The following is a 26751-nucleotide window of genomic DNA, read 5'->3' as shown; positions in this document are numbered from 1 at the left end:
CTCCTACTTGCAAATCGGATGCACATTTATAGTGTCAAGCACTTTGACTTTCCGTTTGTGGAATTCGGAGCAAGCCGACTAAATTAGTGTATGGTGATTTCACATTTTTGGAACTCTCTTTGCATATGACTGTGTAATTGTCAGTAAAAAGGGGAGAGAAGAAGAAGATGCGCTGCTGGAGTGCTGGCTGAATCAAAATGAAATAAATCGTCTCGGAAAAGATTTCCTTCACTTGATCTCGATCGTAAATTGTAAAGGAATTGTAAAGGAAAATACATTTAATATTTATTTTCCAGAAACCATCATAATGCGCCGTTTCTTTTTTTTGGTTATATCTGGTTTTCGTTTGAGAGTGAGAGAGCAAAGTAACTGTAAAAACAACACAAGACTGGGCTCTCTCGTTCTTCTTTCCTTGTATGAGTGAATAGGAAAGGCAATTGGATTCTTGGTGTTGGTTGTTAAGACTCTCCATGCGCTTTGAAATCTATAGATCTAAAATGTTCGCTTCAATTACATACATTTGACTAATTGTTAGTAAAAAGGGGGGAGATGAAGAAGATGCGTTGGCTGGAGTGCTGGCTTGAATTATAATTAAAGCAATTGTCCCGGAAATATTTCTGTCACGAGATCTCGATCCGGAAATGCTTAAATAAATGTGGAAGTTGTAAAGGGAGTAAAGGGAGAAGGGACGTGTGAGACGCTTCTTACGCGTCACAACTTGTATACGTGGTACTTAGTGCTACACCTGTACCTTAGCGGTTTTTGTCAAATTTAACATTTTTTCTTCATTTGTCATCTACATCTACAACACTTCTCACGCCAACACGATCCTTTAGCTCGCCCCCCTTCCCTAGAGCCGCACACTGCAGATTGACGGCAGAGGCAGAGGCCGCACACTGCAGAAGCAGAGTGTGAATGAGAGAATGTCAAAAAACAAAAGTTGCTGGACGGGGTGGGTTTAGCTACTGCAAATAAATTTCTTCATTCTGGATATAATAATGGTCCAATTGGATCCCAATCTGATAGATCTGATAGACAGGGTCATTCTCTACGGAATGGCGTTTCTAGTTTTCTTTTATCTTCAAAATTGTAGCTTTGGGAGGTTTTCGCCCTTTTGCGGGGGCGGAAGGACACGGGGCTCATTTTTGAAATACACTTGTAACAGTGTGAGCACACAGAAGTCTGGATGCAAAATTTGGTGGCTCTAGCTTTTATAGTCTCTGAGATCCAGGCGCTCAACAAGACGGACGAACGGACGGACGGACGGACAGACGGACGGACAGACAGACATGGCTCAATCGACTCGGCTATTGATGCTGATTAAGAATATATGTATATACTTTATGGGATCGGAAACGTTTCCTTATGTGCGTTTCATACATCCACTTTGTGCACAAATACAATATACCCTATTTACTCTTCGAGTGCTGGGTATAAAAACATCCTGACTGCAGGCCTCACTGCGACAGCCAGTCAATGGCCCATAGGCTTCATGCCCCATGCCCCCCACAGAAACACGCAAAGACACACAGTGGCACACACACACGCAGACACATAAGGTTGCGCCTCAAAGTGGCAAGTCGAGCAGAGCGAAGAGGCAAGGACGACGCTGCGACAACTGTGTGATATGTTAATTTGGCAAACGAAAAAAAAAAAAAAAAACGAAGACGAAAGCATCCTTTGGCCGCCAAATCCCAGAAGCAAAATGTGTCATGCATTCGCAAAAACACTTTCGCTTGAAGGCAGGTCTTAAGTTTTTCAGTGAAAAATGGTTTGAAAATGGAAAGCCACTTTAAATGTGCAATAATATATTCTGTTCTGTAAAAGGTCAAGCCAAAAATATCAAGTGGTCCTGTATCGTTTCTGGTTCGCTTATGCAAAAGTTGAACTCAATTTTGAATCGGCTACGCAGAATCAGCCTTTAATCGGTTATGCAGCTCAAAAGATAAGAGTGCTTTGAGCGATTCGTGCAACCGCTCAACACAGGGTTATCTTTGTGCTGCGACTATAATGAAAGTATCTTTATTGTAGCGCCACTACTCTACATCGCCCGTCCCCATATACATACGTACATATGTATGTATGTATGTATGTGTTCCCATACATACGAGTAAGTATCCATTCAGCCATCCATACATCCATTCATCCCACACCTCAGTGTCAAATTTAATGCGGTTCGCTGTTTATTAGATTTGCACAAATGCCATTTTCGGGGAGTAGGTTTTTTTGTGTCAACATCACACCGCCCCTCCCTTACCAGGGAGGTCCTGTGTAAGTATGCGGAAGTGGGAAGACGAGGGTCCTTTTTGCTAGGCGTTAAGTGCTTGTTGGTGTTGTTGGCATGCAACAACAACTCTATTCGGTGGCGTACCCCAACCCAAAACACCCCCGGAAAAGCCAACAACGAAATTATTGAAAATTCATTTAAATGTCAGAGCTATGTGGAGAAGCTTCAAATAAAAAAGAGGAAAGGCGCAACATGTCATATGCGTAATATTAAATATTAAAACGTTTACAATATTAATGCCAACACACAGACAGAAAAGACAGACAGGCGGAAGGACAGACAGCAAGCGAGTGGAGTAGAGTGGAGATTTACAGGCCCCAGAAGGACATTTACGGAGCTCAAGCCCAATTTTCATTTCATTTCGAAAGCACAGCGCATCAGCATATTTATGAACACAACATTCATCCCATTCCCACTGCACGCCATACCCATCCCCATCCCCGACCACCGTAAATTAGGACAAAAAAACCAAAAAGTGGGAAAAGAAAACAACGGTGCAGGCCAAAGAGCAAATGAAATCAGCGATTCAATTGACGGGCACACACCAAAAACTGTCAACACACACGGAAGCTGCAATATGCAACAGCAGCACCGGCAGCAGCGAAACGCCCCCACAGAAGCCCTGAGAATGAATTTTGATTGCCTTTTGGCAGGGTTCGCAATAGGCAGTCCGAGGTACGATCGTCCATGGGGAACCCAGATAGACAGCCCAGAACTCTGATTGACCACTGAACGGTGCTGTAAAAAAAAAGGTGAAGCTGCTTGGATACCCTGTAAAATGTTGGCTGTCCACTGCAATGTAATAATTAATTACCATCACCATCATCAAAAAATTGCATCGATCCATCGGCGACATTCTAAGACTATCGATATTTTCAATAGTGACAGCTATAGTTTTGTAGCCCTGCCTTTTACATCACCATATCCGTGCTGGCAACAAAACAAATTTTTTGGGAAAGCCGTAAACAGAAAAGCAACATCGCAAAACTGGATGATGAATACAAAGTTGAGCGCGTTGATGACAAACGATTTGTGGACGGCCGCTTGGAATACTTTTTGAAGTGGGAGGGCTATCCCAGCAATGAAAATACTTGGAAGCCTTTGGAAAATCTTAATTGCTCTGTCGCTGAAAATTAGGAAGGAGCCGCACGATCCGGCAGAGCCGCAGGAGCCACAATTGGCGCTGGAAAAGCGCGTAGAACAAGTCCCTACACCAGAAAGCCAGCCCCGAAAGTTTTTCGGATTTGAGCGCGGCCTGGTGCCGGTAAAGATACTCGGCGCCACCGAAGTGCGGCAAAAGTACATGTTCCTGATGAGGTGGGAGGGCTCCGATCGAGCCTATCTGGTGCTTGCAAGTGAAGCCAACGAACGATGCCCACAGGTTGTGATTAATTTCTACGTGGAGCGCATCGTGTATGGCGACCCCATGGGCGCCTGCGGCTCGGGAACTCGCACGAGGGAGACACCATGGAAGTGGATGAAATCGGAGAAGCAGACGACTAAGCAATTTCTGAGAAATCGATCACTTTCATACAATAAGTAGTGTTCCAATTAAGGAAAATCTAAAAGGCATATAAAAGCTCTAGGACAAACTGCGAGCCAACATGATAATAATATTTGATCCAGTCTTAAACGAAACATGTACATAGCTAAAAAATAACAAAATGTTCCATAGTCGAATAAAATCCAATACGCAAAATGTACGCCTCTCTCTCTCTATTATTGTTTCTCTCGTCTTTTATTCTATCTTCCGTTGCTTGTTCTTTATTCGTTGTCTTCGCATGGTATATTCGAGGAAAGGTACGGCACACATTTTTGCAACTGCCGATAGCTACTCGATAGCATCTGGCGGCTATAATTCACCTTTAGACACGCAAGATAAATACTAATAAATTGTATAATAATGGTTTGTTTGCTTATTGCTATGAATGCAATTGTTTATATAAGTTGGATGGAGCTTGTGAACTGGACTGGCCCTCGATAAAAGGTACGCACCTTTTCCTCAATATACCTTGGCCAGTGCCATATCGATAGCAGGCGCCAATAAAATTTGATCGATAGAAACGAAACGCCGGCAAAGTATAAACAATTGGCACAAAATTGCCATTGATGCAATTTTGTGAATGATCAGCATTGGATTTGGATTGAAAAGCAGCAAAAATAGCTTCATAAAGCTGCTCGGTGCGCGCCTCGTTATCTGCAGTGTGGAGCACATGTAGCGGAATAATAAAATGGATCTGATCTAATTGCCTACGGCAGGGAAAGGCTAAGTTTGGATTGGTCGTAGACGCACTGCTTTTCGCTTGGACTTAAGCACGCTTTACCATATAAACCAGTCAATTGGGTCATCCAGTGGCTGAAGTGGCCAAGACTTTCGAGTGCGTTCCCTACTGGCAAATAGACGAAACACTGCTGGCCGTGGGCTAGGGCAAATGGAAACTGGCTATGCTGGATCCCGAGAGCGAGACAATCATCTCTGAACTGATCTACGATGACGACGACATCAAAGAAGGTGCATAAAGCAGCGGAGCTACACCTGCAACGCCAAGTAATGTATTTAAATTTATTGCAAACATAAAATGTAGTCGATCAACTACTCTACTACATAATTTATTTTATAGCTCTTTAAAGGCCCAATCGACCATCGATACCCATTAGTACACGGATGCACAGCTTTTGCTATGAGCAAACAAATACTCGTAAAAACGGAAGAGTGGATCTGAGCCACACACACTGGGGGAAAAAAAAAGGGAGGACAGAATTGCCTCGCAGCGGAAATCCTTGCCTTTCGCATTCCGCTCCACTCCACACTTGCACGTGGATTGCGCATTTCGGATTGCGGATTGCGGATTCATCCACCGCATCCACAACTCCTCACTTGTTTTTTTGTTGGCTGTCATAAAAATCTGCGTATGCATTCGTCCTCGCAGTTAATTTCAGTGTCATGTTTAAGGCTCGTAAAATCAACTGCTCTTATGGATCCGATTCAATACGCTTGGATTGGATTCATTTTGTGGGTGTGTGTGTGCCTGCTTGGAGACGACAGCCACATTCTATAATAACCATATCACATTTCATTTTACTTATGTATATGTACATACATATGTATTTCCATTCTTCCTTGGTTGCCCTTTTACTTTTTTGTAACCCAAAACAGAACAATCTGTGAGAAATTCCCCAAACCAAATTTAGCCTTCGTAAAAGATACGTAACGCTCCACAAAAGGACTCGTGGGGGCAGACTCCTAGAAAAACGTGCAGCAAAACCTGATTGTTGTACAAGCCAATGAGCAGTGGAATGGGTGTGGACAGGGTGGTGCTCAGAGATATCTGTAATTATGGATGGGAACAGGGAACAAGCGCTCCCCTTTGGAGGGTATCACAGGCCTCATTTGTCTCCTTTTTTCCCAAAATGTAACATGTCCCTCGTTGTTGCTGTTGCATGAGAATAATGAGCAGCACCAGCAAGAGTAGGAGTATGAGTAAGAGATTCTGGGAATAGGTAAAAGCAATGAATTATTTTCGCAGTGACATGGGAAGTGTTTAACGAATTATAATATTGGAAATCTGCTTAATTTAACTTAACAAAAGGAAAAAGATATAATTATTATTGTTTGTGTTCTCTTTGTATGTGTAAATATACTTACATATATTATCAATAGAAAGCCACAGGTGGCATTTTGAAACCCGAAAATTCAAAATAGAATTCATGCGCATTGGAAACATAAATTAGACAATTTTAAATGAATCAATAGATAACTATCGCCCATCAATATTGTCATAAACCAAATACTTTCAATTAATACTAAATAAATGCATAAACACTTATGTTTAATGTTTTAATTATACAGATTTATGCCTTAAACTATAATATATAAATATATAATATACAAACCATTATTTTCAAACAATTTTGTATATCTTTGTAACACATTTTCTGCTTCATTTTTGCCACATTCTCCATTGAGTTGTCCAAATATTATTATTTAATAATATGTTTTGTAATGTTACCGCACAAATCAACCAAGAAACTGCACTCAGATGACATTGAAAGGGAGGTAATGAAAATACCTGATGGAATGTGAATTTACCCGCCCTGCCCTTTATTTTGCGATCCCTTTGTACGCGTGCCACAGTCTGTGGCAGCATCTCGCAGCTTCTTTTGTTTCTTGGGGGTTTCATAAAAATTGGGGGCTTTACTCACGTATCGCTGAAACGAGAACAGAGAAAAGAAGAAAGGAAAAATGAAAGAAAATTCGTTTAAATGAAACAGAAGAGCAAACTGAAGAAAATCAATATTAAAGTAGACAGGAAATGGAAGGGTCTTTGGGGCTTACGATGCGTTTCAACAGGAGAATGTTCCCTGCATACAATTTAGGAAATAAATACCAAAAATATTCAGAGATCGAATAAATACCTCCAAAGAAAATTAATACAAGTCACACATGGAATTTCTTTGTTGTCTTGTTTGTCTTTATTTTTGAAGAAATATTTACTTTTTTCCTGACGGTAAACATCATGTTTAAAGAGGATTTCATGTTTCCAGCAGAGTCTTAAGAGCAAAAAAAAGAAGTACCAACAGAAATCGATGGAATTCCTTACTTAAAGGCTAAAGAAATGCACAAAAGTGAAACGCACTGCAGAAACCAAAACCGAAAACGAAACCGAATCGGCGTCCAAGCAAATCGAATAGACAACCGCATATGCATCAAAAGCATCAACAGCAGCAGGCGGCGCCTGGAGCACGGGACATGTGGCATAATAGAATTTGTGGATCCACTTTCTGGTAGCAGGACACACGCCCCATCCTGCTACGCTCTCCCATAGCCTCTCCTCATACACGGCGCAGTGTCCAGCCCGAAGGCAACTCTCAAAACGCAATGCAGCCGCCCCCCGACCATTGGCAGAGGCATCCATCCTGTGGGTGCGATCCTATGGCGCAGCAAAAACATGGGGCTACACACGCCACATAGAACACGCGAAATATGAATACCCTCGGCATCGCAAAAAGCAATGGAAGTTGGGCATACAGGAATAGGCAATGAATACGACAACTTCTTATGATGATAGCATTCGGGAAACCTTAAACCATTATTCATGAAATTTAATTATAGTAATTATAGTGCTCTGATTGAAGGACCCTGAACCGCAGTCGATTACAGGGTATTACAGTACTTCTGTTACCATAAAAATCATATGTATATTTTTTGTATTTTACTGTTTTCCCTGCTTTTGGGCAATTGCTTTTAAAACATTGCTCCTCCTCCAACTCCTCGTTGTCGCTCGGTTGTGCAGAAGTTTTTATGCCCGTTACTCGAAGAGCTTAGCGCTATATTGGATTTGTGGTCGAAGTATGAACATTTGAACACACAGAATGAACATTTTGCGACCTTATATTAAAGTAGTGACGCGTCCAAACGCGTCTTGAAATGTTCTTTAAATCGTTCTTCATGGAGTTGTATTGGAGGGCAGGCCAGGTCTCTGAATGAGGATGGAAATGGCCATGCGGCTGGCTTCGGGGATGGAGGATGGGGGATGCTATGGCAATGGCCATACGAGAGCGTGTATAATAAGCATAACAGCTTTGCAACAACCTTTTGCAACATCGTTGAGATGCGGCTAAAGCGATGCGCTGCAGGCATCAAATATTTTTGCAAGCCCCCACCGCCCGTAACATTCCCGTAAAATGTGCGATGTGTGGCAACCGGCACTGGCAGTGGCAGTGGCAGTGGCAGGACTCTGCATGACTGTATGCCTCAAAGCAACGAAAACTACGAACAACCGTGAGGCTGAAAGCGAATGGCAGGCAGCAATAAAAGTACGCTTCCACACCCCCACAGGATGCAGAGGATACAGGATACCCTTGAGAGATGCACGCGCAATGGGGCGGGGACAACAACAAAAAAAAACTATGAAAATACTCTCCACGCATCCGAGATACTTTTTCCCATTTATGAAGTATTTTTTAAGAATATCCTGCAACACTTCTTAAAGATAATTTATGCTTGTCCTCCTCCAACCCAGAAGTGCACACTGCTGGGGCATGGTGGCATCATCTTTTGCAATTTTTTAAAACATTTTCAAAGCGCAAATTTCTGCGCAGCATCGCAGAAATTTCTTTAGTGTTTACTGTCGCTGTCCTGCTGCTTTTGTGGCACATTTTTCGGCAGCTGCCACATGCCCGAAATCCCGTTGAGCTGCATCCACAGATGCATTAAAGCTGCTGGTTTTCTGTGTTGTTCCATGTGGCACGCAAAGGCAGGCAGGAGTGGGTGTGTGTGTGTGTACCATCAGTGGTTTCTCCTTCATTTTGTGCTTTGTAGACTTCTGCATAAATGTTTATTCATATTTCATTTGTTATCACAAACTTTTGGGCTACATTTCATTTGCATTGGCACAAGTCCCAAATGATTAATAGCTTTCAATTGCTAATTGAGACACCGACAAAAGGGTTCTAGGAGGCTGTGAGTACATGTGGGGCTGCTGTTTCTGGTCAATCTTCATTAGAGGAGGCTGGCTCCGCGCCTGATTTTCTGCGCAATTAACTCGCTTGAAATGTAGCCCGAAATTTGTAAATATTTGCAGGCCCTGCAGGGCCACGCCACTCCGCCACTGATCCAGGTAATGGCCGACACCTCCATCAGCCAAGGATACAGAGCCCGGTGTACTCGCATGTGCGAGTACTTCATTAATTTTAATTAAGCTGCGAAACAGCAACGACAAAAACCGCGGTGAAACCGAAAAAGAGCCAAGGCCACGCCTGACAGACGCATGATGGTAGAGAGGAACGAAATGGGAGCTGCAAAGTCTACACCATAAAATATGGAGCTACTATCCTGATGCTCTATCGGAGGACTACAGTCGTTGCTCAATGCAATCTTCCATTCGGGCCACCGCACCACCGCTGTTCCAGTGGATGGGATGATGTGCGGTTGAGAGCTTGACTATCTTCTTAGACATCAAATCATCTTTGATTCATTGAAATTTCCATCTCATTCTGATTGATAGTACTCCAAATGATAGTCAAATAAAAACGAACAGCAAAGGAACAAAATTGAAGCCAATTTTAGATTTAATGTGAGTCCCCCTGCAGCAGGCAATCGTTTTGCAATTATTAGCCCAAATGTAAATAGTTTTCAGGGCGGCCAGGTGGTACCAGGAAGGAATAATGTACTTACTAATCGAGCAACTCGATTTCGCCATCATCCAGTTCATCGTCATCGTTCTCTGGATCATGATCTTCAAAGATAGCTTCCTCGCTATCATCGCGAAATCGATCCAGGCTCCGTTCCTTGTGATTACCATTGGGGACTTTGCCAATAACTCGACCATCACGTGATGTGGCCATTGGGGAGTGACGGCGATGCCGTGTGGATTGTACGGAGAGACCGACGCCCTGCTCAAGATTCTCCTCCTCCTCATCGCTCTCGATCTCAATCTCATCGACATCACGCTGACTGACTCTTCGCTCTGGCATTTTTTTCGCTTCCTGGCACTCCTTCAAAACGATTTTGTTTTCTTCTTTAGACCGATTCACACGATATCACGCCACAACAACAAAAACGCACTTTTGACACAATAATAGAATATGTAGCAATGTTTTGAATAAAGTAATTATATCTCGGACTTGTGTTTCGGACTTTCGACTTCCACAGAGACTTGCAACGAACGCACTGAAAAATTGCAATTGGCGGATGAAACGGAAAGCGGAGAATGGCCACCGTGGTGGCGACTTTCAGGGGCTTCACATCGCGAGACCTTAGTCCCCAAACGGGCTGGGGCTCTGTGTGGGCTAATTCAATTAGAGAGCATAGAACAATGGCAACAGCGAGACAGCGAAACAGGTACAGGTAGGAGATACACAGATAGATAAATCGAAAGCGTATCCGACCGAAAGGTACCCCGCCCATAAGGTGTATTCAGTTTATTTTGCTGTTAGATCATTATTAACATTATTCCACAGAGAATAAATACTCTCTAGCGTGTCTCGCGCATACTATCTGTCCATCAATCGCTCATTTTCACAGTGTGGCTTAGTAGTACATACAAAATGTGTCTTTCAGAGAGAGTCCTAGATACCATATTATCTTATGTTCAAAATTTAAGAGGGTATACAAGAAGAAGCGCAAGATCTGCACTGAACGACGAACGCGACGGCCACTCAAAGACTCATTCGGTCTGTCTGTTCCGCAGTGTCGGTCCCTCTCTTCCATGCTGTCTACTTTGTTTCTCTTTTGTTGTCCGTAAGACGACTACAACCCCGCACCCCTACCGTAAAATGGGTCAGCGATTTTCGGGGGCGACATTGTGGCGATAGGAAGGAAGCCCTTCGCACGTGCTGCGTCCCCAACTTTCTGCCGATGAGCGAAGGAAGGGAATGAAATCCACCAGAAACGAGAAAGAAATCAAGGAATGAACAAACATTTCAAACAATTTCAATGATTCGACTTTACAATTTCAGTTGCTATTTGCATTCTATTGATATTAGATATATATTTTTGGAATCTTTTTGTTTTGGGATACTCGCGTGATATTCAACAACAAAATAATTAACAATTATTATCTGTTGCTGCTTTGGCGGTGCTTCCGGCTACTCTCCACTTCCCCCTTCGTGGCACAGTCGAACCATACAAAATTCAAATGAGCTAAGACCGCAATGAGTAAGATTTAATGAGCCATTTCAATGCCGCTGAGGCTCTGCAATTGCTTCCCCCTTGTTGCTGATGATGATGAAACCTGGCCACAAAAATACATCATTCAATGGATTATAGGCTGAATATTTGCAACAGCATCGCCATAACACTCTAAACTCTAAGACTCAAAGAGTTTTGAATTGGAACGATTGCATTCTGAAATCTCAGACATCAAGGAGTTGGCTGCTGAATCAGGTTGTAACTCTGCGACAAAGTTTACCCAAAATGGATCCATCACAGGAGCCTCACTATTCAGGATGAGGTCTCTTTGGTTTCTTGTATCTTGTACACTTGTATCCCTAGCCTTTGGAGCTTGTGCATGCCTCCATAATCAACTTCAAGCATCGACCGGAAGTCCTAAGCAAGTGCACCATCTCGGGCAAGGCTTTGGTTAATGGGTTGGAGCGCAATCCGGCAGTTATTACCAAAAATGATGCCACTAATGCCAATATAAATATAATATAAATATATATGGTAGGTACAACACCATGCACCCCGACAAGTAGCCGACAATGAATAGCCGAAGATGCATTAATATCTTTCAGTCAGAGTGAAGATACAACAGACAATTTTTCAACTGACTTCAACAACTCACTTTGAACTACCATCTTCTTCCTCTCTTCGTGTTGTTTTTGTTACGAAACCCTCTGCAGACTTTAAATAAATTACAGACTTGATTTAAGCGTTTAATTGGGGTGATGGCAAAAATATAATTACTCCTCTGAGCTGAGGAGCATTGCAGCGTCGTCGCTCGGTATTGCTGTGTCGAATGGCCGAAGAATCATGTCGGGGGTCACGCTGCCAATTATGGTGTTGCACATTAATTGAAGTCGTTGCACTGGTGACGGACAATGGACAGCGGAATTGTGGCTTTAATTATGCGACAGACGAGCGAATGAGCCACCGACCAGACGAACAGCCGGCGTACCGGTCAATGCCAAGGGCAACACATAACTTTTGCCGGCAATGAGGACGGTGAGGCAATAAAGCGAGGCACCGCTGCCACGTGCAGACAGAAGACAAGAAGCGAAGCGGAGCTAAACGAAACGAATTTAATAATCAAAGCTCCGTTCAAGCAAAACCCAAAAAAGATGTCCAACCTTCAACACAAAAATTCACAACAACTCAAACAGAAATACATAAGCAAACTCTGCGGAAGAAGCTAGAGAAAAACACAAGAAATTTCCATAAAATCGACATGGTGGACGCTCTGCAATGATTGCAGCTGGGAGTTGAAATAAAGATGAATAGAAACCAATTCCTCATGAGGCATGGTGCCAAAATCTAAAATTAGCCCAAAGACAGAGCGATACACTCGTGAATTGCAATAATTTGAATAGAGGTAAAGCAAAGTCAATAAACACGCAAAAGCAACCATTTTTGATAAGCACTTGGCACAATCCGAGCTGGTGACAATGCGTTCCATGAGCAAAAGGCCAGTAGTCGAAAGCGGTAATCGCTGAGAACTTTTCTTTGCTTTTCTTTTATGATAATGATAATGTTTCATCACACTGGTGGGGGCGCCTTTGTTCTTATCTTAGCGTAGGAGAGTGTTCCTTCCCCCATTTATCAGAGCCATGAAAAGCAAACATCTCTGGAGTACGAGCGTAAAACAAGACAAATTATAACCAGGCCAGAAACAGGTGAGCTGACGCACAGTGGTGCCCAACAGAAAGTGGAAATTAGCATGTGAAATATCATAAAAAATAAACCATTTAATAGGATATATCGCACTGCTTGCATGTCAGTGTTTACGTGCATGCAGTAAGGAAGCAGTTTCAAGCAGTTCATTTATCCGAAAAGCAGCTAATTTATATAAGATTCAGTGTGAATAGTCTTAGAAATCAATCAAGCGTGTAAACAAATCATGTTTTTAAATCCCTGCGCAGTTTTAAATGAAATTTAAACCACAGAATTCATAATTCAACAGTTTGTAGTCCAAGTTTGTCCGTAAATAAGGTAGCGCTTGCTTTTTCCCTCGTTGCTCATCAACGCGTGCAATCCATGTATAGGCACCAACATCGAAGCAAATGAATCACAACGCGAGAGAACCTCGTGCGATTACGGGCGGGGGAGCAAACCTGAAATCCGAAAGCCAAGGCTCTCCTCCGGCTGAGGTGGTTCTAACGGGTTTGACTGATCGAAACAAGTTCAAGGTTAAACTGCACACGGCACTTTGACTCACCTGTTGGCAGCATCAGCATAAATGTTGTGGGGCGGCTTCTCGGACGACTCGCTGGCTAGCAGAACGCCGCCGCCGCTACCGCCACCGCTGTCGAATGTCTCTGACGTCACGGGCCTGTAGATCAACGGCTTGACGTTGCGCTCAAAGTCATCGAGAAAGACGACATCGTGGACGGGTATCAGGCGATGGTCGCCGCTCACATTGAAGTGCAGATCGCGAAAGGGTCCATTGAAGAGGCAGCGCAGTGGAGAAGTCACCAGAGCCGTGTCCTCCGAAGGCAGCTACAAGACAAGGGGCAAGGCTTTACTACTATGAACATTAAATGATCGACACACGGAACGATTAGCAACATATGTAAATCTACATATTTCGGAAAAGTCTACATATACGGGATGCATGGGTCTCCAAACCACACCTTTGAGTAGTTTTTGTGGCTTTAATAGTAATCCTATCTAGGTGAGTTTTAGGTAAACTTTAAACTTTAATATCTAGGCAAATAATAGGGAAGTCGATTCTCTGTTTTGAAAACAGTACACAATGTCCATGAGATATCCAATCGTATTGATTTTTATCTTCAAGATTGACAATACCTAAATCTGTAACTATAAACCGGCTGAGTAGTGTATCTTCAAGATTGTGGGTAACACAATTTTCGGAAATATGATATTGGGGGGGTCTTGCACACCTTGATTTTCCCATTGGCTGCAGAGAACATCGGGACACTCACAGCACAAACACACACACACACACACTTTTAAGCCACACAAAAATCACGCATTACAAAAAAAAAACACGAAAAACAATACAAATATACACAGATCTACACATTGGTGTGTGTGTTTTGTAGGGGAGGGAGGCGACGAATACGTTTTAGGGATTCGATCAACCGTAGAATCCGCTACAGAGCGCCAATGCAAATTACAGTCAACGAAGAAAAAGAGACAGCCAGAGAGAGATAGAGAGAATGAGAGCGGGCGGCATAAAACTTTCGACACGCGTGCATGAAGAGTGGATCAGGGCAACGCGACTCTCTTTTCAATTAACAGTTAACAAAAAAAAATCACAAAACACAACACTTGCACAATTGGACGACACTCTCTGCGACTACGACGGCGGCGGCTGCGTCTGCGCCTTTACTGTGCACCAAACATTTCACGTGTTGCAACACCAACAACAAAGAGAGCGACAAAAACGCCGATCGCGCTTACTGAAAATATACGTAAATCACGGAATTTCGATGTTATTTAGCCGATCGTGTCGTTGGTCTGATCGGCGGTCTTCCAATTGGTCCAGTACGATCAAAAAAAATAAAAATAAAAAAACAGCTGGAGTTTTGGCGATCTGGTAGCGCGAGAACGCACCATGGAGTTGCCAGTCTAAAAGAAAAAAGTGTAATTTTATTAGAAATAATAGTTCACCAATTCTCCAGCTTTCGATACTTCTCTAAGCAACATAACACTTGCAAACTTCCAAGATTCATAGAAATCGTGTAATAAATCGTTTCTCTTTTTTCATTTTATTTCAAAATAAGAGAACATAGACGCCATGACGTTGAAACTGATTTCAAGGTTTATTTACGGTATATGGGTATAAAATGGTTTAATTTAATCAATTGCATCAATCTATTAAATTCTATTTGTACATGGCCGCCACATTCTTTTCATTATCGCAGAAAAATATCGTAGATGTTCGTGGCTAATTTTATCACTAGTTGTTGGTACATATGTTGCTATATTCATCCAAAATCTCGAAGTAATTTCATTCGCAAAATGAAATATCGAATGCTATTAAAGAAAAACCAACTTCTATGATACAAAATAATACTTTGCTCTTAACTTTAGTATTCACATGCGCTACAATTTCTGTCGACCGAATCGGGGATGATTTTCGTATGAAAATGGAATTTTAATATAAATTAATGCAAATAGGGTACACAAGTACCCATACTACCATACCATCGGTTGGCCAGCAACAAATTGTCAAATGACGTCACATTCCATTCCCACTCACGTACTTTTAATGCTAGTTTTTTGGTGACCTTTTTAGTTTTAGCCTTATTTGGCTATCACAATAAATATAAGTCATTAAAGCTAGTCAATCCTATAAAGAATTGATTGGTTAATTGTATAAAATTACAGTTTTAAAACTGAGAGTCCTAATTAGCTGGTAATATTAAGCAGAAGATCAAAGTCATGGGAAATGATTTTAGAGTTATGGTATATTTATAGTATATTTTGAAAATGAAGGGTACATTTCGGTATATTTCCGAGGGTCTGTCGGAAAATTTTATAGATTATTCCGCGGTCACACTGAGCGTGAGCCGAAACGCAAAATTTACGTCAAAAAGCCGGCATAAATCATTTTTTGTTCTGCCCCCAAACAAACTCAGGTAAGCAATGCATAAAATAAAAGTAAACTGTAAATAAAACAAGAAATATGGAAGCAAAAACAAACTATTAGGCGCTGTGCGGGCCCTCTGCCTGTGTGTGCGTAGCATGGGTGCATGTGTGTGCGTTTGCTTGTGAAGCGGCAAAAACAATTACTAAATTCCTTAAAAAAATGCATTCAGCTTAAACAAATGCCCAGCATTTTGTGGATTACATGCACAATTCGGTGAGGCAGATATTTTTTTCAAGTGAAAATTGTGAAATTTTCTTGAAAAAAAATGCCGCTAAAAGCAAAACACTTCCGCGCACATGTATTGCATACATGCAAGCGTTTGTGCGTGTGTGTGTGAGTGAGATGGAGGAACCAAAAGATTTTTTTAGGAGGAATTTCAGGTGCACAGGGTATGCCGGCTGAAGACACTGCCACAAGAAGAAATTGCCATAAAATAAATGTATTTCTTATTCGGAACCAAGGGGAAAAACTAGCTTAAAATGTTAAAAAAAAGTTGGTAATTGCGACAAAATGTTGGCCCATTGCCATGCAATGTGTGTCTTCAGGGGTATCATAAGCTTTGGCACCCGCTGTGGAAACTTGATTCATTAATAATGAATAAATTTTGGGTTAAAATATTGCAGCATCGGGCAGAAGACTCATTTGTTGGTGGGTCAACGTAACAGCAGCAAGCCGTAGGCGTGTGGGCAAAGTCTCGGAATAAGTTAAACAATAGGGAGAAATAAGAAAGAAAAAAAGGTAAGTGGGAGTACCGCGCCCCAGATGTATGTTAATTCTAATTGAAATCTTTCCTTCTCAACAGACTTCAACCATGTCTCACACCATTCTGCTGGTGCAGCCGGGAGCACGCCCGGAGACCCGTACCTACTGCGACTATGAGAGCGTCAACGAGTGCATGGAGGGTGTGTGCAAGATCTACGAGGAGCATCTGAAGCGCCGCAATCCGAACACACCGACCATCACCTACGACATTAGCCAGCTGTTCGACTTCATCGACACACTGATGGACATTAGCTGCATGGTGTACCAGAAGAGCACCAACACCTATGCCCCCTACAACAAGGAGTGGATCAAGGAGAAGATCTACGTGCTGCTCCGCCAGGCGGCATTCAGTCCGAATGCCTAAAACCCATCCACGGTAGGGGCTTTGTATGGGAAACGACGGGGGTAATAAACCAACCAAAAAAATCAACACTAAACAACAACACGAGGGAAACAATAGCTCCAACAACAAAACAAAATAAATACAGATACGGCCAATCGACCAGCCAAATATGAGGTACAGATACAAAAATGCGTACACCGTTAAACGCAATTCGACAAAAGGAAATCACTCAAATTAAACGCAATTAGACTACAACAAATGCAATTTCTGTGGGAAGATGCCATGAAAATGCGACAACACGACTCCTGACACAAGCAGAAGAATCGTGTTGTGATCCTTTAATTATAATACACACAAAAAATATATTATAGATATATATTTTTGTTTCCTTCTTTCTAAGATTTACAACACGCATAAAAAATACGAGAAAAAAAAAAGAACAACACACTCAGCAAAAACAACCAATTGTGCTCCCGCATCCGCAAACGCGGGTCAACTAGAGAGAATTGTAAAACTTAGAAATGGAATCCTTACTTTACAACAACTAATATAATGTATATACACGTAACTGAACGATCTGGTGTACTCATTTAATGGCCAATCAAAGTTGTTGATGGTTTTTAATAGGGGTCTTTAAAATGTTTTAGCGAAGAGGGTTTCCCACTCGATTGATGAAGGAATTCTAGGGGGGGTTTTCCTATAGATTTTAACGGATTATAGCATGTGGAAATGCTCATAACAGCAATTTCTATGTGTGATCCTTAGATAAGTGATTAATACATATAAAAATAAAGAGTTTCCACCTAAATCAATTGGTTTTAGTTCAGAAATCTTTCTGGAAAATAAGTAAAATATATTTTCCTGTAAAACCAATGGCTACTTGAGCTTTGTTTAAGAATATTCTTCTTTGTCAGCATTCAGTTGATGGTTTCTTGCGCTTAATTTCCTATAGTTATTTCCTTTTTCTGTAAATTAGTTGAAAATCATTTGTGGACGCTATTCATAATTTTAATGTGAATCTCGGTTTCGGCTTCCCTTAAAAGCAATAGATAATAATGTTCATGGAATATCTCAAGCAGACATCTAAAGCCACTCCTAACACGCCCTTTTTTTTCCGCATATAATTTTCCTCACGATTTCTCATGGCTTTATAAAGTTATAACCTTTCAACTTGCAAGTTTTATGAGAGGGGGAAACGCTCGATCGATTGCGACCAAACAGAACCTTTGGCCATTTCATTGTGCGATGCCCATACACGACCTTGGCGTCTGAGTCTGTGTCTGGCTGTCTCTCCGGCTATGGGATTGGCTCTGCGGCTATGACTGTGCTCAGCTGCATTGAACTTGGCATGCGATATTTAATTAGCCAACAAGCCAGCACTTCAGCATTTTGTTTAATACAAATGTAATAACAACAAGCCAGAAGCGAGCCATAAAATAGTGTAAAAGTCTCGACGACGGAGATTACTTCTAATTAGAGAGTATAAAATTCAATTGCTTTGGCATTTTGTTAACAAATATTATTTTATGGTCAATTGTAACATTTGGGATGGATTGCTTTACTTATAAATAAATAATTTATGCAATTTCTAAAAATTTCAAAGGTTTTGCGGCCATCTAAAATATATTTCAGGGATTAACAAGAACTTTTATAACACACAAAAACCAAACATGTATGCAATTTATTTTAATGGGAATTTTGTTGATCCTTTTAACCACTCTTCAAAGCAATAATCCACGGGATTTTTACTATTATTTAAAGCCCTTTCCAGATTATTTTTAATTTCCTCTTACATTTTTAAATCCACACAAATTTTAATGCTTTTCCAGCTGAACTTCTCTAGCATCAAATATTCTCTCAAAACAATTTAAAAAGCAATCAAAATTCATGGTATGGTTTCCAGAAGGAAAGAATTAAGGGATCTCTAGATTCTTTCTTATATGTGCTCCCATTTTGGTCTACATTATCTATGGATACGAAGACGAATCTACCCACAATCTAACCATCGACAGGGTATTGGGTCGGGGAGGGGTATGACAAAAACTAAAACTCTAGCAAAAATAGTTTCATACGTTTTTTTAAGATTATTTATAAAAACTGGTTCCCGCGCGCGCTCTCTCCCCTCCACCAACTCTCTCACTGTCATCTCATTCCACTCTGTCTTGCGTTCACTCACAATTCAATGTCATTTTTGGATGAGAGCGAGATGCGACATGTATGACCCTCCCGCTCTTATTCAGAGGCGACACAAATGTTGGATGCATTTTTATGTTTTGCACTTCTTTAAATACTATTCTTAAGCGGCATTACAGTTTCTTTTTTAATTAGCAATAAACTTTAAGCTTAAAATCCTAATGGTGGGTAGGGGGGACTGTAGGTATGTGGGCGTGTTCTGTGGGCTGTGAACTCTTCCAGTACCTGGCTAATAGCGCACTTTCTCCCTCTCCGCCCCAGTCTCAACCTCATACTCGTACTCCAGCTCCAATTTGGGTTTGGCGCGTCGGCGTTTCGTCGTTGATGGAGCAGCACCAGCAGCATCCGTTGATTTCTTCGCTTTTGTTTTGGTGGATTTCTTGCCTGGCACTTTAATATCCTGTGATTGGAAATATTAGCAACAAATTCGCTTGGGAGGTTTATGGTTTGGTCTTCTATTTGTTTCCGGCAATTCGTTTGGCAACGTACAGAGCGCGCACTCGCGCCATTCGCCAACGAATGGAAAAAACATTCTAAACAGAAGCAACGTTCTACGGCACCGGCACCCGACTCCGACCCAGAGCCAGAGACAGACGAATGCAGTCGACAGTCGTTGCACTGAGCTTGTCTCGGCCGGAACTCGTTTCTCATTTCTCATTCTCTAATTATGGTAATTTCTGTGTGTTTTGTGTGTGCAAATAAAGCCACAAATAAAACCAATTGTTACGCTCAAAATGGAAGCCAAATTGCCGAAAACAAACGCCCAACAATACTCTACCTCAATATCATCAGCATCTGCATTATCGTCGTCATCGTCATCATCGTCGGAGTGGCCAAAGTCGCTGTCCATTTCGACTTCTTCACGCTGGCCCGATTCGCTCTGGGTGTCGTCGTCGTCGTCGTCTTCATCGTCTGTTTCGGCCTCCACAAACTCCTCGCTGAGCAGATCCCTATGCAGCTCGGCAGCCTCCTGGTCCACCTCCATTTCCCGCTCCACCTCCAGCTCTTCCTCTTCGTCCTCCTCCTCGTCTTCTTCGTCCTCGATACGCTCCGCCTCGAGGGCCTTGTTGAAGGCCGTCTGTGAGAAATTGTAAATGTCGCGGTAGGTGCCATGCTTGAGACGATCGAGCAGCGCCTTCTCGATATGATTGTCGATCTTGGCCGCCACCAGGGCCTTCTCCTCGCGACGTGTCTCACGGCGCTCGATCTTGGTGGAGAGCGGCACGATGAGCTTCTGGCGGCGCAACTTCAGCTGTCGCATACGCATCAGGTACTGGGTGATCTTCAGGAATCGCTGCTTGTTCTTGGATATGATGTACTTGGGCCAGAAGACGAGGTTCTCGTTGATCTGTTCGATGGCCTTGTTGAAGTTGCGAGACAGCTTGATGCGCTCCCACAGCTTAGCGGGCATATGCGACCGCTCCGCCGTCTTCATGAACAGATAGATGATGCCGTTCTCCTCGCGGACGGTGGCATACTGCGAGTTGGCCAGCGGACAGGTGCGACGCGTGCACAGACCCGTCAGATTGTATTCATGGCGACAGAAGGTGCGTGTGTCGGTTCTGCGTGGACAGAGAAATTTATAAATTGATTTCCGATCTGGGTGCGTGTTCCACTTACTTGACTTTGTGCGAGCAGAAGGACTTGTTGATAATGCTCCAAACAACCTTTAATATAAGCGTTATAATTATTATCTGCCGTAAGTATACCATATCTGTACTCACATCGTCGTGCTGCATGGTGAGGTCAGTTCTTTGGGCTTTACTTTGGGCTAAAACGCGGTTATAATTGCAATTTCAACTTGAAACACGTGCAATGCGCCGATTCAAAAGAAAACACATAGTGATGGCCTGCTACCGATATGCGCGTGCCTACTATCGATATTCATTTGAAATATTTTATCAACAGATGGTTTTTTATTTTGAATTTTTATTTTTGGTTGCAAGAATTAATTGTATGATTGCGCATCCCAGGCAAAACAGAAGGGGTAAGGCAACTTGTTATCGCCTGACTTCCAATGTGACCATCTGACGTCATCCGATAGACAGAATGGCCCACACCTGGCCACCTGGTGTCAACTATCGATTACCGCATTACTTAAAAGTGGGGTTATGGTACGCGGCGCGCGAAAAGACATTTTGGCATCTATAGGTAATATATAGATAAATTAGCTAATTACTAGCAACTAGTCAAGAGTAAGTAAAGACAAATCACCGGTGTGGAGCTGTACATCGCATAGTTGGCCAAAAAGATGCTCAAGCTTGCCCTCCCCGTTCTTGCAATTTTACTGGTAATCGGCATTAGTCTGAAAAGAGTATACGACAATATACGGTAAGTAGAGTTCATGGTGCAATTATTAATGATAACTATATTCGTGTATATACCATATATATTTGTAGCTCCCGCTACAATGCGACTGTAAATTGCTGGTTTTGCAATCAAAATTCACGCGTCCCGTATGTCCAGCGAAATAGTTGGACCTGTCCGCAGTGCGAACAGTACAATGGCTTCACCAAGGACGGCGACTACAATCGGGATATGTTGTCGCAGCGCGACACCAGTGCCAGCTCGTCGCAGAAGCACAGCTCATCGCGCGAGACCAGCAATATCTGTGCGAATTCCTACTATCCGGATGCCGTGGCCGGCTCCGCCTTCGCCATGCAGCAGACGCCAGGCAATGGCCTCTGCGACCAGTGCAACGAGGCACAGCGTCTGAAGATCGAGAAACTCTCGCAGTTTGAGCCCAAGCACGAGTCGCGCTTCGAGCGGGAGCTCAAGGTCTACAAGTGAGTGTTCTTCTGGCAGCCAATAAACAACACAGAAATCAGTTTCTATCCCTAACACAGAGAGCAGCTGGAGCAGCAGTTCCGTTTGTGCAGCAGCTGTGAGCGGCATGCCAAGAAGGTGCTGCACGAGAAGAACAAAATGGTGATCAGCTCGAAGATCCTGAATTTCCTGATCAAGGGCGCCGCCGTGCTCAAGCAGCCGCACTTCAACCGCCTGGCCAGTGCCCAGCGCCAGCAGAAACTGCATCGCTATCAGCAGTGCATGGCCCTCCTCACTGTGGGCAATATTTTGTGCCTGGTCTGCAGTCTGCCCCCGGCCACACGCCAACAGTTTCACACGGTATTGGGCGAACACATAGGCTCGGCGCTGTTCTACCTGTACTCCCATGTGTGGGCGCTGCTTCGCGTCACAGCGGACGCTGTGGACGGCATGCTGGAACAGCGGGCGACCGTTGCGTCTGCGAAGCTGCTGCTGTATGCTCGCACCTTTGGCAAGCTGCTGCTGTACTCGGGCGGGCTCAGCCAGCAGCAGCTGCAGCAGGCAACATTCAGCTCCTGCTTCATCGGCCTCTATCCGTATGCGATGCTTGCCCTCAGCTTCTGCCACAAGCTGACCAATGGCCTACGGCTGACGCGCTTCACCCTCATACTGCTGCTTTGGAGCGTCTATGCCATGGACATGGCCATGCCGCTGCCCTACATCGATGGCATCACCTTTATTGTGAGTAAACTTAACGACAGCGGGGGCTACAAGGGCTCTGATCTGATCCCCAATTCTGTTCTCTCCTCTTAGCTGCTGGGCAGTGTGATGACTCTCGTTCTGCTGGCCACAAACCGCGCCAATCTGCTGAGCCAGAGGCACCAGGAGGACTCGGCCAGCGAGAGCTTTCATCGCCTGTGCGCGGACGAGTGCATCACCGATGAGGACACCATGAGCATGATCACCGAGCAGCTGAGCACCTGCAGCGGCCAGAATATGACCGGCCAGAGCGTCGGCTCACCCTCGAGCGGCATCAGCACCCTGCGGCACCAGCGCAACTTCCTGCCCAATGGCAGCGTCCGGAACCTGTCACATGTCTCACCCTCGAGCGACATCAGCACACTACGGCCGCGCGGCTTGGCCGAGCGCAGCAGAAAATTACCAAATGGTCTGTCCATGGAGTCGCTGCATTTGTCCAGCCGACCCAGCCCCTCGACTGTTTACTCAACTGGCAACTGGCGGCAGGGCCCTACGCCTGCCGCATTGAACAATGACTCCTTGCTGTCGCCTAGCTCACAGTGGTACAGGCACAACAATCTAAGCGGACAAACAATGCAACAGATGAACAGCCGCTCCACGCAGAATCTGCTGACGCCCTCGCGGCTGCCTGTGCCACAGAGTGAGCGCGATGTGGGCGCCTGGGTGGTCACGCACAGCCTCAACCCGAGTGTCTACGAGCAGTGTGCCAAACCGTCGCAGCAAAAGGAGCATCAGCAGCAGCAGCAGCAGCTCTCACGCACCTCCTCGCAATCCTCGGGCTTTGAGTCGCAGCAGCATAGACCGGAATCTCTATGGCAGCCCACACGTGCTCCGTCCGCCTACTACGCTCCCTTGGGTGCACCCTCGCCAGGACTCTCGCATGCAGCAGCCAGCTCCAACTGGGACTATCCTGGACAGCAGCATGCCGCCCGCGATGGCATCACACTGCAGCCGGGCGACTTGCTGCGCAACTGGGTCGAGGGCAATGCCAGGCCGCAGCTGCACTGATTTTTTTTATTCTCGACCATAATTTTTATCTTTTTTTTTGCTCTTTTCGTTGCTGTTTCCTCTCACTGCCCCACAAACACACGCATACGCTTACAGTATAAATTGTAGACTTACTTTATTTATACCTCTTAGACGCATTTTGAAGAAACGGATATTGTAAATTATTTAGCATTTAGAGCTTAAGGGAACCAGATGTTAGGATATAGAAGCCTTGTGTTCATTTACCCAAAACGGAAGCATTAAAGACGGCAGAGTATTTACATGCATTTACCATGATAAATTGCACAATTAATATCATTTGTGCTGGGCTACAGCTCGTCATGACGGAGCAGGGCATGGCCAAACTCGGTGGCCGGGGAGTTCATAAAGGCATTGATCTTCTTCAGCACTTCCTTCTTGGTCAGCTTTGCGTCCCCATTGGCATCGGCCTCCAGCAACAGATGCTGCGCCTCGCTATCCGTCAGGCCCAGGCCATGGGGTGCAATCCACTGGCGCACTTCCACCTCATTCAGCGACCCGTCGCCGTCCTGATCGAGAAACTTGAGGAACACATCGCGCTCGTTGGCCACCCACTCTGGCGGCTCCATGTCCGGTGACCGCGGCTGGTACATGTCGAACATATACTCCGGCAACGAGATCTTGCCATCGCGGTCCCGGTCCAGGTCATCGAACATCTCCTGGAGCACAACTTCGCGCATGGCGGGGTGGTCCTCGGAGTGCAGGAAGGCAGTGAATTCATCACGGTTTAGGCTATCGTCCCGACCAGTATCAGCCGCTTTCCAGCGGCGTCGATCGCGATTTATTAGGCCCTTGTGGTAGAACTGAACATCTGTGGCAAAAGACGAAAATGAGACGCAACTCTGCTCCTTCATTCTCTCTTCGCACTTACCATTTAAGGCGCCATGGCCGTAGATGGTCTCTTGGTACACGTCCCAGTGGATGGTGTCATTGTTCTCTGGATTCAGACTCTTCCAGAGGCGCGACACATCGTTCTCTATATAGCGTCGCGATGTCCGGCCAATCCATTCCTTCAGCTCGGACATCGTCAGCAGCCCATCGCTGTCCTCGTCCGCGCGATCGACCAGCTGGCCCAAGCGACGCATCATATCATCCAACGAATTGGGCTCTGCGCCCTGGAGTTGCAGAGCTTAGATTAGGAAAAGGAACAGAACTCTCAGGACTTACCTCTGCAGCAGCCGCCATTTTGGCGGTAATTGCGGCAATCAGCAGCAGCCACAAAAATCCAGTCGTCGGCCACATCTCTGTCTTTTTTCGTTCAATTTGACTTTTTAATTTTATCAAGTTATTTTGTTGCTCTGTTTGTCAGTTAAAACGATAGTTTTCATCAAAAGTCTACTTACCAATGCAAACGAATACTTTAACATGTATTACATGGACTACTTTAACATGTTACTAGGCCTGCCTACCAGTGGGTAGCTATGGCATAGATAAGCTAGAAACTGGCTGGGTGGCAACGCCAGATAAGCCGGCTTTTTCTCAGTGCTGCCACAAAATTAAACTTACAGTATCCACATATACCCTTACAAGCAACGAATTACATACATTTAATCAAAAAGTACAATTTAGTCAATAATTGTTCACCCTCTCTAGGTCCGAAAATTTGAATTTTCTTGGATATGGCAAATTTGTACATATATGTGCATTGTGTATACATTCGTTTGCATTGGTAAATCTTTTTTAAATAATGTATTTGCATTTAATTTACTTTAAATTTACATGGAATAAGCCGCTGTATACATATAAATATCGCTGCTGCATCGATAGTTGATTTAACAGCATGGCAGCGCCACGCAGACCATCGAAACCAGCTAGGCTGGCATCCCCGCCACAGTGATAAGAATGTGCGAAAGAGGGATAGGGAGAGAGGTGACAAAAGTGCAAGTGCAATTTAAGCAGCAGGCGGCGGCAGGCTAAAAGTAAATCCAAATATTTTCGGTCACTGCCGCCAGCAGACAGCCAATAGCCGAAAAAACAGCCGCAGCACACACACACAGTGGAGCGGGAGCAGCGGGGCAGTAACACTCGGCAGCGATAAATCATTTGAACGAGGCCGGCGCCGAGCGATCCGTCGAGTGTCCGTCGGTCCAATAAATCTGATCGAACGACGAGTCCAACATCGACGGGACGGCCCCAAACAGAAATACAAACACAAACAGGCACCATGACGAGCCGCCAGCGGACGGTGATTATTTTCAAATCCGAATCGGACAGCACCGATGTGTACGCGGAGACGCTGCTGGGACACAACTTCAACCCGGTGTTCGTGCCGACGCTGTGCTTCGGCTTCAAGAACCTGCAGGAGCTGGGCGGCAAGCTGCAGACGCCGGACAAATACGCGGGCATCATCTTCACCAGTCCGCGGTGCGTGGAGGCCGTCAATGAGGCGCTGCAGCTGGGCGAGCTGCCAGGTGGTTGGAAGCTGTTGCATAACTATGCCGTCGGTGAGGTGACCCACAACCTGGCCCTCAGCACGCTGCAGCAGCTCTTCACGCACGGCAAACAGACGGGGAATGCCCGCAACCTGGGCGAGTACATTGTGGACACGTTCGATGGGTCGCGCGATCTGCCGCTGCTGCTGCCGTGCGGCAACCTGGCCACCGACACCCTCCTCTCGAAGCTGGCGGAGAACGGCTTCTGTGTGGACGCGTGCGAGGTCTACGAAACGAAGTGCAGTCCCCAGCTGGGCGAGTGCGTGGAGCGGGCACTGAAGGAGGCCGGCGACAGCGTCGAGTTTCTGGCGTTCTTCTCGCCCTCGGGCGTTGCCTGTGCCATGGAGTACTTCCGGGCGCACAACATCTCGCTGGAGCCCTGGAAGCTGGTGGCCATCGGGCCGAGCACACGGCGAGCCCTGGAGTCGCAGGGCCAGAAGGTCTACTGCACCGCGGAGCGGCCGACGGTGGAGCATCTCGTGAAGGTGCTGCTTAATCCGCAGGACAGCAGGGAGCGGCTGGTGCGAGAGCGGGAGCAGATGCAGGAGCTCGAACGGGCCGCGGCCGCTGCCGCCTCCGCCCTGGACAACAATTAGGATCTGATTCATTTTAATATTTATAGCAGTGACTGTCCGTCGACAAAATGTACAAAAAAGAAATGGCCCGGGCACGGCATTGAATGCTGTGCACGGTTTTGTTTGTTTCTTAATCGAATTTCATTCACCTCCCTCAGAAATAAATTGTTTTTCTTTTGTTTTTCATCCAAATCTAAAATTAGGATTCGCTTTTCTGGATTGTGGGTCAAATTCAAACTGGCAGGGCATTCGCGCAAACGAAGTAGTAAGTGTTTATCGATTCATCGATTGTTGAGAATCGTTTTACGCTGTCAATCGTTTCCATTCCCCA

General features: G+C 44.6%; 6 protein-coding genes and 1 long non-coding RNA gene across 7 annotated transcripts; 5 read left to right on the top strand and 2 right to left on the bottom strand.

Annotated features, from left to right (window-relative positions):
- Positions 1-3258: 3258 nt before the first annotated feature.
- On the top strand, positions 3259-3925 carry LOC117903648 (chromobox protein homolog 1-like). The gene has a single exon (XM_034815949.1). It carries the CDS (start codon positions 3369-3371, stop codon positions 3828-3830), a length of 462 nt encoding a protein of 153 aa, XP_034671840.1. The 5' UTR covers positions 3259-3368; the 3' UTR covers positions 3831-3925.
- Positions 3926-4625: 700 nt separating this feature from the next.
- Positions 4626-5027, top strand: LOC117903649. The gene is made up of 2 exons (XR_004649521.1): positions 4626-4835; positions 4909-5027. It is a non-coding gene; the product is annotated as an uncharacterized LOC117903649 (long non-coding RNA).
- A 10408-nt stretch (positions 5028-15435) lies between these two features.
- LOC117903167 (protein enhancer of rudimentary) lies at positions 15436-17242 on the top strand. The gene is made up of 3 exons (XM_034815012.1): positions 15436-15553; positions 16188-16302; positions 16367-17242. The coding sequence occupies exon 3, from the start codon at positions 16376-16378 to the stop codon at positions 16688-16690; it is 315 nt and encodes a 104-aa protein (XP_034670903.1). The 5' UTR covers positions 15436-15553; positions 16188-16302; positions 16367-16375; the 3' UTR covers positions 16691-17242.
- Positions 17243-18919: 1677 nt separating this feature from the next.
- On the bottom strand, positions 18920-20723 carry LOC117903164 (protein MAK16 homolog A). The gene is made up of 4 exons (XM_034815009.1): positions 20587-20723; positions 20483-20529; positions 19641-20424; positions 18920-19262 (listed from the first exon to the last, which is right to left on the bottom strand). The coding sequence occupies exons 1-4, from the start codon at positions 20599-20601 to the stop codon at positions 19092-19094; spliced, it is 1017 nt and encodes a 338-aa protein (XP_034670900.1). The 5' UTR covers positions 20602-20723; the 3' UTR covers positions 18920-19091.
- Positions 20724-20974: 251 nt separating this feature from the next.
- Positions 20975-23420, top strand: LOC117903163. Its single transcript, XM_034815007.1, has 4 exons — positions 20975-21193; positions 21262-21648; positions 21709-22369; positions 22442-23420. Exons 1-4 carry the CDS (start codon positions 21114-21116, stop codon positions 23393-23395), a joined length of 2082 nt encoding a protein of 693 aa, XP_034670898.1. The 5' UTR covers positions 20975-21113; the 3' UTR covers positions 23396-23420.
- Positions 23421-23430: 10 nt separating this feature from the next.
- Positions 23431-24613, bottom strand: LOC117903166 (calumenin-A-like). The gene is made up of 3 exons (XM_034815011.1): positions 24581-24613; positions 24285-24528; positions 23431-24224 (listed from the first exon to the last, which is right to left on the bottom strand). Exons 1-3 carry the CDS (start codon positions 24596-24598, stop codon positions 23704-23706), a joined length of 783 nt encoding a protein of 260 aa, XP_034670902.1. The 5' UTR covers positions 24599-24613; the 3' UTR covers positions 23431-23703.
- Positions 24614-25260: 647 nt separating this feature from the next.
- LOC117903165 (uroporphyrinogen-III synthase) lies at positions 25261-26612 on the top strand. Its single transcript, XM_034815010.1, has one exon. The coding sequence runs from the start codon at positions 25578-25580 to the stop codon at positions 26439-26441; it is 864 nt and encodes a 287-aa protein (XP_034670901.1). The 5' UTR covers positions 25261-25577; the 3' UTR covers positions 26442-26612.
- The last annotated feature ends 139 nt before the right edge of the window (positions 26613-26751 follow it).

This window comes from Drosophila subobscura, chromosome A, assembly GCF_008121235.1.
Source record: "Drosophila subobscura isolate 14011-0131.10 chromosome A, UCBerk_Dsub_1.0, whole genome shotgun sequence".
Classification (NCBI taxonomy): Eukaryota; Metazoa; Arthropoda; class Insecta; order Diptera; family Drosophilidae; genus Drosophila; species Drosophila subobscura.
This window is presented reverse-complemented; position numbering and strand designations above follow the sequence as displayed.

Coding starts and splice junctions, on each gene's coding strand:
- LOC117903648 (XM_034815949.1), top strand. CDS start 3,369: ATGAAAATACTTGGAAGCCTTTGGAAAATCTTAATTGCTCTGTCGCTG.
- LOC117903167 (XM_034815012.1), top strand. CDS start 16,376: ATGTCTCACACCATTCTGCTGGTGCAGCCGGGAGCACGCCCGGAGACC.
- LOC117903164 (XM_034815009.1), bottom strand. Junction 20,425..20,482: donor TTCTGCTCGCACAAAGTCAA/GTAAGTGGAACA, acceptor CTGTCCACGCAG/AACCGACACACGCACCTTCT. Junction 19,263..19,640: donor CAGATGCTGATGATATTGAG/GTAGAGTATTGT, acceptor TTCCAATCACAG/GATATTAAAGTGCCAGGCAA.
- LOC117903163 (XM_034815007.1), top strand. CDS start 21,114: ATGCTCAAGCTTGCCCTCCCCGTTCTTGCAATTTTACTGGTAATCGGC. Junction 21,194..21,261: donor AGAGTATACGACAATATACG/GTAAGTAGAGTT, acceptor ATATATTTGTAG/CTCCCGCTACAATGCGACTG. Junction 22,370..22,441: donor TCGATGGCATCACCTTTATT/GTGAGTAAACTT, acceptor CTCTCCTCTTAG/CTGCTGGGCAGTGTGATGAC.
- LOC117903166 (XM_034815011.1), bottom strand. Junction 24,225..24,284: donor CGGCCATGGCGCCTTAAATG/GTAAGTGCGAAG, acceptor CTTTTGCCACAG/ATGTTCAGTTCTACCACAAG.
- LOC117903165 (XM_034815010.1), top strand. CDS start 25,578: ATGACGAGCCGCCAGCGGACGGTGATTATTTTCAAATCCGAATCGGAC.